At 37.1% G+C, this 12,994-nt stretch overlaps 1 protein-coding gene across 7 annotated transcripts in view; it reads left to right on the plus strand.

Annotated features, from left to right (window-relative positions):
* TENM4 (teneurin transmembrane protein 4) overlaps window positions 1-12,994 on the plus strand; it is a 600,927-nt gene that overhangs the window by 411,839 nt on the left and 176,094 nt on the right. For all 7 annotated transcript variants that reach the window (XM_069808531.1, XM_069808534.1, XM_069808532.1 and 4 more), the window contains 2 exons: window positions 3,922-4,136; window positions 9,635-9,845. In XM_069808531.1, the coding sequence (XP_069664632.1) occupies window positions 3,922-4,136; window positions 9,635-9,845 (426 nt within the window). The remainder of the gene's footprint in view (window positions 1-3,921; window positions 4,137-9,634; window positions 9,846-12,994) is intronic.

Here is a 12,994-nt window from a genome sequence, read left to right on the forward strand (position 1 = left end):
AGTGTATTTACTAGCAACTGATGGCTGACATCAAGTTGCTATAAGGAAAAATCAGCTCAGCAGGTTATTCTCAGCAAACCTTACTAGCCAGTACAGCAAGCTGCAGATATCCCTGCTGTTGTGTTCAAAAATACTTCATGACAGATCCTTTTTTTCCCCTCTAACTTGCCATATGTTTTGTTTTTGAAACATCTAGTTTTGATCTGTTTCCTTTTAATAGTCAAAATGAAAATAAATGGATGTATCCAAAGCTGCTGTCCAAATCAAAGACCTCCACTTGATTTCTTTTTCAGCCATGCTTACAGTGACATCAGTAGAAGTTTTAATTGCTGCCAAAAAGCTCTGCTAAAAGAGAAATCTGGGAAATACCCTAGTTATATCATTAGAAGACCCCTCAAGTTAGTGCTTCGTATAGATCTTGGGGAATCTGTAGGCTTTAGAGGAGAATATCTTGTCCTGACTAAAAAACCACATCAGAACAACATCTTCATTGCAGGAGTAACACTTCCCAGCCTTAAAATGCATCTCTCTCCCCATCAGGTGACTATGCAACTAATTCTGGACTAGCAGCGTTGTATGGCTGCTATTCTAAACCAGAATGTATGTGATTGAAATTTATTAAAAAATGGATCGAAATGTATTTGAAAGTCTTCTTGATCACAGTGAAATAGGCTGGAATGTGTTAGAATATCCTTACAGCTGATCTGAATGAATCATTACCAACATCTTGCCAATTCTCAGTAATAGTCATTCCTTCTCATCTGTGGCTGTGCTCCAGCCCAGCATTTACCTGTGTTTAAACCCATCTCTGTTTAGCAAAGCACTTAATCACATGCTTATATTTAAGCATGTAATTAACTGTGATTGAAGTCAGAGAAATGTGTGTTCTTAAGTGTTTTCATGAGTCAGGGTACGTTGCTGTCAAAAATACAAGCAGATTCAGCAAGGCCTGAAATGAAATAGTTCATTTTGATATCCAAATAAATTAGGAATAGTTGCTACGGCAACTAAAAAGTTCAAGGTAATGTGTGGAAAGAGCAAAGTAATTGACAGCCCAATTAAGAATTCAGACCTGAAGTTAATTTTAAGGAGACAGATATTCTGATTAAAACCTAATTTCTGATTAGAAGCTGAAATTGCTTTCTTATTGTACTTTCTTTATGAAGTATCCAGTCCATATGGCCTGATCTTACTGTAGGCTAAAACTGATGAAACACGATGGATATCAGGGACAGAATTCAGCCTAGTGAAGAGAGCCTTTCTTTGGACTTCTGTATCAGGATAAATGTCAACTGCTGGCAACATGATATAACAGCTCTTAGGATATCAGCTTCTCAGACATACAACTGTCCACCAAGAGGAAACAAACTTTGTAATTGTGTGTACAAACAATTATTTCTGTGAAGTTGTCTTTTGCAATCACAGAAGCATTTTTGTTCGCATGAGCAAGCGCTGCTCTCTATACAGGCAGAATACATACTGTGCTCATTTTCTCCAGGCTCTCTCTTGCATAGCAACATCTATCATATTAAATTCTCACCTTCCCTGATCACTCCGATGTACCATCTTTATTAATGAACAATCAGGGTGCATATCAAATACTTTAGGTTTTCATCTGAATTTCTAAGAATCTATAAAACATGTCAGTAGTAATCAGAAAAATATATCCTTCATTTGAACCAAAACATGTGATGTCTTTAGCTATTTTTTACTAGTATTCTGAATCTTTTCATCTTACAATAATGGAATAAGAAACTTTGCATGAAGACATGGGAACTGTTTCCTTTAATCCTGACAGTGTGCAAAGTAATTTTTAGTATGCCAAATAAATATTAACAATCCAGTTGATAAAGTAATCCCCTTCAGAATCAAGCTAGTTGATTTTCATTGTACAATCATACTCTATCAGCACAAAATTATTCGGAAAGTATGTCCATTTACCTAAGCTGCTTCTGATTATTTCTATTAATATACACTTTGACTAAAAAAGGATAAAAAGCCAGCAGATTTTTCCCCTGTATTTTTTTTGATCGCGATGAACAAAGATAAATGAGGATCTTATAAAATTACCAGTAGCTTTTATTCTATGAAAATGTATATAGCCTTTGCTTTCTAGACTGTGCTTGTATGCATAAAACTTCTGCCAAAAGATAGCACAGAAATGAAACATGCCATCAAGTCCCTTTCCAACAAGTGTACTTAAGCAGCTGCTAACTTTAAATCAGGGGTTAGTATTATTGGGACCAAAAGTTCTGCTAAAAAGTTTTACATAAGTAAAAACAAAAAAAAAAGAGAGAGGAAAATTCTCCATCCTACAAAGAAACACCTTCAGGGACTTGTTTTGTCAACAGTTAATATGCATATAATTTCTATATGGATTTTCAGAGACTGCTAACAATTTACATCTCTTTTTTCCTGGAGAGTTTATGTTGGGATGGTATATGGAGAAGTTAAAGGAAATATTGTAATTAATGTTATATAATATTAAAGGAAATACTATAATTTGAAACAATAAAATGAAAGGTTGTTCTACCAATCACCTTTTCAACACGGCAAGTAAATTCTAAAAATTCTAAGACTATTTGACCTGAATTCATGATGCGTGGGAAAAGATGTTTTTGTTTCCTGTTTCCCAAACGTAGGTTCTGGAAGAAAAAAATCTCACAGTGTGGTTTTCCTACAAAAGATTGTATGTTCCTGAAAGTTTCCTTCTCCTTTTGTTAGAATTGCTTGATCTGTGAAACAGAGAGTAGTGTGCTGTAATGGCACAGAAATGAGATAGATAACAAATTTATTTGAATTTCTAAATTTAATAATTAGTCCTTGTTGGTGACATGATGCTCTCCTTACTAAAGCCAAATCTTTACTGCATACTTTCAACTAGAATTGTCCTTAACTAAAGGCTGTTTGCTAAGCAATTGCCTCCTTCACCGTCTTTATGCACTGCAGGTAAAGCTGTGGCCACTGCTTGTAGTAAAGGCTGAAAAGGCAACATTCTGGCATTTTATGTTTCATTCTGCCCCTCATTCCCTGGGCTTCCTTTGAGTCCAGATTTTTTGAAGCGGTCACCAGTTTTGAGAACTGTGTGTGAATTTCTAACCTGGAATTTCTCAGATGTGTTTTCCAGGGATGCCGAGCTCTCTGCTGACTCCCTTGGATATTATGGCGTGTACTGATTGCCATCTGGATACCCAGGCTCTCCAACCTGGTAGTCGCTTTAAGAAGCAGATGCCTCCATTTGCTTGTTTTCTGAAAGAAGATGGATAATCATAACACACTTTACAGATTCTATTGAAACCCAATTAAAACCTCTCATGTTTCTTAGTAGATATTACTCAAGTGCTGGGTATGATTTCCTTCATTTTTCTCAGTCCTTTTTTTTCTTTATCTTTTTTTTGACTGTTGAACAAATTTCAAATACTGTTACCACTGTCAAGAATTAATTTAATAGAGAAACATTTTCCGTTCCCCACTTAGGCATCATTCATGCTGCTGTTCTCCACGCTACCATTCCTTTCTGTGACACATGTCTACCTCACTCATACTACACTTCTCCTTGCTAATTTAATGATGACTTCTCCATCCGTGAGCTTATACTCATTTAGGATATAATGTCAGATGATTTATTCTTTTCTTCAGAATGTAATTACACACTCTTTGATGTTACAATTTAAACAAAAGGCCATTTTTCTCCAGGTTCCTCTTCCCATGTTCATGTTTTCAAGCAAAACAGTTACTGAAGCCAGGAGTAACCCTGCCAGTTTTCCTCCCATAATCATATGGATTGGCTAGACAAAGTACTCGGAAGACCTAGGATACTAATAGACTGTTTCTCAGGATCAGTGTCAGAGATACCAGTATGACTGCATTACTTGTAGGATCGAAGGCTAATCCAAGATTTTTGTTCCTGTATTTTGGCAGGAAAGCCCAGTAGTTTCTTTCCAGACGACAGTTTTATAGACTCTGGAGAAATTGATGTTGGCAGACGAGCCACACAGAAGATCCCTCCTGGTATCTTTTGGAGATCTCAGGTGTTCATCGACCACCCTGTGCATCTGAAATTCAATGTGTCTTTAGGAAAGGCTGCTCTGGTTGGCATCTACGGCAGAAAAGGCCTCCCACCATCACACACACAGGTAATGGGACCTCATTTCAATTAAATAATAGTGGTCTTAAATGTATATTCCTACGGCTTATTGTTTTATTTCAGCTGTTTCTTTCAAGAATTTGTTGCATGCTTGCAAGATGTTAAAGGTCATCTATCCAGAGAAAGATAATCAAGCGACAATGGCAAAATTTACACACGTTAACCTGGTGGGCTGTAGGCACAGGCAAAGCAGGCAGTTGCCTAAGGCAGCAAGCTGCCAGAGGAGGAAAAGAGTTTTGAGGGCTGGTGGTCACTGAGGGTATCAGCTGGTTGCTCCTAGCAGCACGAGATATCACCTTCTCCATCCAGTGCCCCTTGCAGCAGCAGCCACACTCAAACTACATCAGGAAGAATAATCTCTTAAGCAGTCTCGTGTATCTCAGGTCTGTCTCCCTCTTTCAGCCTCTGCCTTTCCTCTCTCATGATAAGAGCAGCAAGACTCCAGTCGCTCACCCTCATGGGAGCAAGATTCACTTTTGTCTTCTGTGCTGAAATGCCTTGAACCAACTCTTGGCATTTATGCATGTTGACTGTCAGATTAGTCTGAGATTGGTCAGGGCCCAGTAGCTGGTGTATAACCAAACAAAATCAAGTTTTTGCAGAAAGCCACCAGCTTACTTAGGCAGAAATCAAGATATAGTTAATATTCTGTAGGATTAAAATGAAAGCGGTTGCTTTTCTTGACACACCTTGGCAAAAGCCATATCAAGAAATCACTTTCTGGGAAGAGCTCTGAAGAACCATCCCCTTAAATAAGGATTTTGTACATTATTTTCTCTACTTTCCATTTCAGTTTCTAAGCCGCTCTTAACCAGATTGATTAATACATTAGCGCATAACTCTCACTGGCAATGCAAAGCATCTTTCTCCCACTTGCATCAGCAAGTTATCAAAGTATTAGCAGGTTTATATTAATGTTGTAACTTACCCTTGCCCTCCACTATTAACTGAAAAGCCTAGCAACCAACACAACTATTTGAGATTTATAGAAACACTCTGCCTCTATTTTCTTTTTGAACAAACAAATATGTTTATTATAATCTCTCTGGGTAATATGGTATTTTCTACATATTAACACACCTGCAACTTATTTATGTCAAAGAGGTGTCATAAATCTACACTTTCTCTGCCTACTTTTCTGCAGAATAAAAATATTTCAGTAGGATCAGCAGCTCATAAATTCAGTGACACAGTAGTGCTGTTATTGCCAATTTTTAATCAGTCTCTTTTTACATGGAGATTCAAACATTTAAAAATTAAAACTCCTGTATTATTTAATTAAAAACTCAAGTTATGGTCACCTAATACTAATTGTAGATCAGAAGTCAGTGTTGATTTTACTTGTTTATTATCGTTATTTTTGTTATGGAACAGGAGTTATTACATGAATAGTTTCAATTGTTTAAATAACAAATGTAAAATTTAACACATAAACTTCAAGTCTATTGAATGTAAAGCAAAATCTGTAAATGTAGCAGGGCACTACACCCAACCATAGTAATGTTTTAAGCAACTAAGAAGCCCACACCAACTTCACCATTGCTGCTCTATTTTCTTCAACCTCATTTTTGTTGGGATGTTCTGAGTGATTTGTCAGTGTTGGGACGTTTCCCATTTAAAACAGCACGGTTGTGTATCAGCTGAAGCCTGAGCTGAGAATGAGATGTTGAATGTGGGATGTGGCACATGTCTGTCAGTATTATATGCTGGAGGAGGCAATGCACTTGTTCAGAATCCTTGTAACTGCTGCTTTTTGTGTAGCCACTAATTGAGAGCTGCCAAGTATATAAAAAAATCATCATCTGGACCAAAACATCACCAAAAATGACCAGAAGGACATTTTTATTCAAACAATAAAAATCATGGTACACTAATAGAAACAGATCACAAAACCCACCCTGTTCTGAAGAAATAACTTAATGAAGCTGCAGATATTGAATCAATAGCAATTTATTACTTGTTAATATTTAATTTCATTTTTAAATTATCCCTTTTCCTAGATTTATTATTTTATAAACCTGCTGTCAATTAAAACATTGTTCTCCTGTATATTTTTATATGATGTTTAATCTCACTATAGTTGATTAGTCTTAGGAGTCATTAAATAGGTAACCTGCTTTCTGTGTTGAAATTGTAAACTTGTCTCTCATAGTTAATACATATTACATAAATCTCATCTTTCTTTTGCATAATCCAGAGTATCTACTGCATCCCATAAATCTACCCAATGAGTTTTATATTTCCAAATTTTGTAAGGAATTTCATAAATAAGACTTTGGCAAAATGTATGCTTCGAGCAGTGATACAGTCTCCCCTGGAAGAATTTAATAAAGGGTCAATTATTTATCCCGAGCCTGTCTAGTTGATGGCAGTAGTAAAATTCTAGCTGATAATCATGTTTTCTTCTGTGTTAGATAATTAGATATTTCTTCTGTTTAGATAATCCATTTTCTCTAGCGTGAGCCTTAACATGGTCTGTTCTTTTTCCAGATATTTGAATTGTTCCCAGGGCTGTAGACCCTTAGCATATATTCCTGAATTTGGTAAAATGTTAAAAGTCGTATTTATCCATGCTAAACTAACAAACTATTCCAGATTCTTTTGGGGAAACTTTCTGTGCCTGTGGTGATCTGTCTTCTAGTCAAGGTTGCCAATAAACATGGGCACTAATAAGTAGGAAAAAAGCGCAAGGTCCAAATTTCTGTAGTCTTTGAAATAGATCCTGCAGAAGCCTAAAATAGTTTACTGTTAACTAAAGGCATTTCTTCTCATTCTTCTCAACAAATCATAATAAAAGTTATACAATTTTATTATGGTCTATTAGAGTTAACCTTCCTAGATCAAATAATTTTTTAAACTCTTTTTAACCTAGGTCAAATTTTGTTAATTCATAGATTTTAGGGATTGGCCATCATAGCTTGTGGGAGGCATTTTTCCATTTGTACAATTTGAATTGATTAACATGGTATTTTATCTACAATTTCCTTGCTTGCAATAACTCTAATTGCATATTAAAAATCTCTGACTGTATTAAAATACAATAAAGCACAATCCATTTGTGGTTCAGTTAATATTTACAACTAGTAACTAGTAAGTTTGCAAAGTCATCAACATCTGCAGCAGCATCTTGCAAATTTTTATAAAAATAAATTTTTACTTTGAGCAGGAAGCCCCAAGTAAGCATAACCCAGATTGGACTGTAACAACAGCAGCTCCCCGTAGCTGGGTGCCTTGAAATTGTTTTCATCTCACTAAGCTTTAAGCATCTACATCTAGCAGGTAGCAAGAAATGGATGCTTGTAAGGCACAATTCACGGGAAATTTCTTAGTTGTCAACTTTAGGATGAGGCAGATTGCATTCTAGAAGTGTCTCTTTCTTTGACTGCAATCCAGTGGTTCTAGAAAACTAATTCAAGCTGCCACAGAGATGTCAGCACTTGAGGAGATGAACTTTACCTATGGTGTCTGCAGTTACCTTTTAAAAATCTAGTCAATCTGTTCCATCATGCTCCAAAATGGAAATGGAAATAAGGAGGTTTTTCTCTTACTGGTTTTTACTTCTTTAGTACACCTGGCCAATGTGTTCCTCAGTCAAACACAACTCCATTAAGACATTCCCAGCAACCAGACAGCACCGCGATGTCCTCTGTCACTGCCCTTCTCAGTCATGGCCACCTTGAGACCTGATGAGGAATCAGCCTAGGCCATAGCTCATCCTCAGAGTGGCTACGAATACCTGGCTCGCAAAGTGTCATTCAAACCAACCTCTCACTAGTATTCTCTTAAACTTAAAGTCGCTAAATCTTTTTTTTTTTTTAAAAACAGAAACTTACATTTCTAATTATGTATTTTTAGATTTTATATTTTTAGATTTTATATTTTTATATTGTATATTTTTATAATTTGTATTTACATTCTATTTTTTCGAAACAGAAACTGTCTCTGACAAAGCTAACTTGGATATATGCCCAAAAGGAATGCCCTTTGCAGGTGTGCCAGCTTTTACATTCTCAAAGGACACTTCAGCACCAAATTTGAGAGATCTGTATATAGAAATACAGCAAAAAAAAATTAAAGCAAGGCTCAAAACTTATTTCATGTAAATAAAAAATACAGAGACAAATTTTGTCATTTCCTGTGCAAGCTATGTCATATATAGCTTATTTCTCAAAATGTTGTTGGAAATAAAAACTTTTAACTTTTTTTAACTTAGCAATGACTGCAGAGGAAAGAACATGTCATCAAGTTCTTATCTTGCTTGACTTTGAAGACCATACCAGACAACTTAATAACATAAGAGAAGCACTCAAATTTCGCTACAGTAAAGTCAAAAGGGTTAGGAAGCCTAAATATTGTTGCCACACTCAGCCAACACTCAGCAACCATTCAGCGCAGCAACATTTACTGATACAAAAATAAGTGGTTTTGTTTGTTTCTGCCTGTTTTCCTTCTTCCTGCCCAAACCACCAAGCTTATGTGACCACCTGGATGAGAAAGGTAAAACCAAGTGAAGTCAGGGAATAGAAAAGCTAAGCTGTGCCTCAACTACTGGATTCTGCTCGCAAGATGTCCTGTTCACCCAAACACACAATAAAACCCAGATTAGATAAGGTTCACTTCACATTTGTGATGCCTGCTAGGCTTGTATCTGACTCATCCATTAATATATTACCTGACAAAATACAATTATTGCAGAAAGTCAGTGGAAAGTTATTTAAATAGGGAACTAAAGGTAGTTGCAATACTAGTAGCGAAATCAAAGCAGTTGTTCAGTTTAAGTTACCCTGGCAAAAATTAAGTACATCCTTTTGAGGAAAACTTCCGAAAGCCACCCCCTAAATGGGACTTTTGTATGTTACTTTATTTCTTTTCCATCTTCATCTTCTATGATCTTTTAACCACTTTTGCTATTGCTTTAAGATAAAACCCTTGCTGGCTAAGGAAAATACTTCTGCAAAACCCCTACCAGAATTTACTTACAGATACCTCTTATCTTTTCCTTGGTGACCCATAGCAATTCTGGCAAATGACCCAGTTAGGCTAGATACATTTTTTTCTGTCTATTTTCCTTATTAACCAAGACACAAAGAAGCTAACAAAAAAGCTTCTTATCATCATACTTACAGTGCAATTTAGACATGGTCCCTGGACCTCATGTTTCCCTGCCTATGTTTCTACAGAATGAGAACACATCAGTAGGGTCAATATGCCCCAAGTCACATTCTAAATAAAGATGATTTCTTGATTCATGTCATTACGGAAAGATGCATTCATATACTAGTTATTTCCAAAATGGTTACTTGCAGGTGGTCCAGGAACATACTTGAGTTACCAGAGAAAATCCTGTTTATGATGCTTCTGTAGATGTACGTTTCTAACACTCAATGCGAAGTATGTCTGTCTCCCTCACAAGACAAACCCAGAGCAAGAGACTAAGCTTGAGGAAGCCTGAAATACACACAAACATCACTCTTTTTTATGTTTCAGTTTGACTTTGTCGAGCTCCTTGATGGAAGACGTCTACTGACACAGGAGGCGAGAAGCTTAGAAGGACCTCAGCGGCAACACAGAGCTTTTGTGCCCCTGTCCAGCCATGAGACAGGGTTTATCCAGTATTTAGATTCAGGAATATGGCATTTAGCCTTCTACAATGATGGCAAGGAGTCGGAAGTGGTTTCTTTTCTTACTACCGCTATTGGTAAGGATTTCCTGTATTATTCCTAAACTCCTAAATATGCCTTGAGGCCAGGTGTTAAAGCACATACTCGAATTGCATGGTAGCTTTGTGTGGTTTCAGAGAGAATGCTTATAGGCAACGTATTTAGCAACAGGCTGAATACTGTTAGGCCCTAAATATTTTGTAGGCCTTTTCAGTAACTATATCCGTAATTAGATTCTACCCAGTGCCAAAGATGGATTATAAGCTTGAAATTCCCTGTTTTGTTTTCTTCTTTTAATCTTCTTTTTATTTAGTTTTTTTGGTTGTTGGTTGGGTTTTTTCTCTTTCTGGAGCAGAGGTATAGGAATGATTGAAGAGCACAAGGCAGCACCATGCAACAGTTTTGTGTGACAGACAGTCCTGCCTTTGAGCACTGTCAAAATTACTCAAGCTGGAGTTCAGGCAGAGTACTGGGGCTAAAACTCCAATAAAGAGCACTACAAGGCTTGGCAGTAGGAGCCACAATAGCAGGAATTTTTGTTTCTTCTTGCTAACAGAAAGAAGCTGAGATTTCTTAAGAAGAACAAATTAACTAAACAGGTCTCAGTTTCTCTGGCAGTAAAGTGCCCTGCCAGTTCAGCACACAAGCACCAATTTGTTGCTGTCCACGGAGGAAAGGATGCTGCCTGTGGGCTGCCTGACAGCCCAGCACACTGGGTATTCTTCCTTTACCCTGTTAATATCAGAATCTGTTTCTGATTCAATAATATTTAATTTTAAATTTGACTGACCTGCTGAAACAGTTCATATACCCAAATTCATTTGGTTGTAATTTAAAGATTGCTCCATAAAACTAGCACTCAGCTTTCTTCTAGCCACAGTGATTGTTTAATGGACTTTTTTCTTCGCTGAAAAAAGCAGACTCATTCCAAAGCTGCCATTAATCCCTCTCCCAGAAGAGACATTGGTGTTGAGTCTCAGCTGTCTGCAATAGTTACCTAAGAGCTATGGGCTGTAATTTGTCTTGGCAGGTTAATTAAAAGTTTAGGTCTTATTAAAGCAAAGTCATTAAGATCCCAATATTCCATTTTAGTGCTAAAGTTTATCTAATGCAGAAGTGGAAACACTGCTATAATACTCTGTGTTAAATTTAAAACCTGGAAATGCACCTGTTCAATCCTGTTCACAGTTAAGCAACACCAGAAATAGTTACATGTTAGCTTATGAAATTGAAGTCTTGCTCTATAGAATGTGGATTTGCTTTCATTAGTTTCCTTCAGCAGTCTGAGTTTTTACTTACAACAACCACCTTCTGCCCAGAAGAACCTCCGGGTATTCTTCTGAAAGCAACTTCTTTTTCCTTGTCTAAGAATTTCTTCAGTTTAAAATTGCCCATCACAGGAAAATCAGTAAGGCTCTCACAGCAGAAAACACTTTTAAAGCACAGTCACAAGTTGTTCTTGTTTTCAAAGTGATGCTAAGTGTTCTAGCCAGACTTTTCTCTTGGCCTCGTTGCACTAACATAGAGGGGGGAAAAAAAAAAAAAAGAAAAAAAGAAAAAACATTCTTAATTTGCCTTTGAACAGTAGGGGAATGGTGTGGATGAGAAGCATGTCAGACTGTCTTTAAGGCAGTCCTATTTTTTTTTTTATACTCTGCTGTACCTTCATGACCACATGATAAGCAGAACAGTCCATGATATACAGTCCATGATATATTCTATATATCCCCTGTTGACCTTGAATCATTCTGTGTTTCAGTACAAGGAAGTTTTCTTTTGCTATACAAGAGAGAACTTTGCCCCATACGTGGGAATTGCTTTGCCCGCTGGCAGCTGTATATCAACACAAAGCTATAGTGTACAGGAAAAACTGTTTAGGTACAAGCTATGCACTTTGAAACTCACTTGAGATACGTAAGAATTTTAGGTAGGAAGATGTGGCTTCTTGGCTAGACTTTGGCCAGAAAAGTGCAGCATTTTTATAAGTACCATAAAAAAATGTAACAGCCTTAACAAGTTGGTACCTTTCTTCTTAGTCTAGATTTCAACAGCTTGTTTTAAAAAAAAATCAAGGCAGGTGTTTTGTGTAAATGTACTGTAATGCTTCAGAACCTTTCTAGTGTATTCATGAGGTCTGGCAAGACATGGTTGCTGGATTTTAAGTCTATAAATATTATAGTACTGTAGTGTTATAATTTTTGTCGGTGCCAGAGTAAAGAGGATACAGCAACCTGACACAGTGTTTATGAACCAGGGTGTAAAATTGCAATGCCAAACAAATAAATCAAGTCACGCATGATGAGAGCCTTAGATCTATCTGTGTGGGGTGAGGAACCTGCAGAGGAGTTGTGTTGACTGTCAGAGGCAAGCTGCCATTTAATTTGATTTCTGTGGCAGGAGCACGTAGAAAAATCTCCCTTTATTATTGCACTGACATAGGGCTTACAGTGAGAGTGTGTTTGAAAAGTATAGCTGTGATGCAGGAAGAAGTAGGATCCAGTGATCTGAGGAGAGGACCAGCAGCCTGGAGCTGCTGAATTCTGATTGATGTTCTAATTTTGACCCAGCCTAGCCTCATGCTTCAGCTGCTCACCATGTAAAACTGAGGAGAGTGACATTTCCCCAGAGATGCTGCAAGGGTGATAGAACTGCTGGGAAAATGCATTAAGCATTAATTAATAATCATGGATAATAGTAGAAAGCACAAAATTGATAATGGTGATCATAATGTTAAGTTCATAAAGCCAAACTGTGCAGTCACTCCTTCAGGCAAACCTCCCCTGCGAGTAAGGACTCACCTGAGTAAAGGACCATAGCTTTTACTTCAGCAATAAAAATGTTGAATGGAAAGGGTGCTGATTTTCCAAGTATATCTGCTATATTCCAACAGACTGAACTTTTCAGAGCCAGCAAAATCATTGCAGGCTCTGTATGACAATATCAACTGCAATTACTGTGCAGTGCTTGTCTGGAATGATTTGGCCTCCATTATTCTAGCAAAAACTGGAGAAAAATGGAAAAAAAGCATCTGTATTCCCAGTTTGATAACACACAGTAAATTTCATAAATTGTGAGGCTCTCCATCATACAGTTTTGGAATCCGATATAGCTACAACTAAATCCACTCAGGAACATTAGCACTGATTTTGAGGGCAGGAGATGGCAGTTAGCCTGTTTTCTAAAAGGA

The sequence above is a fragment of the Haliaeetus albicilla genome, chromosome 20 (genome assembly GCF_947461875.1).
Source record: "Haliaeetus albicilla chromosome 20, bHalAlb1.1, whole genome shotgun sequence".
NCBI lineage: Eukaryota > Metazoa > Chordata > Aves > Accipitriformes > Accipitridae > Haliaeetus > Haliaeetus albicilla.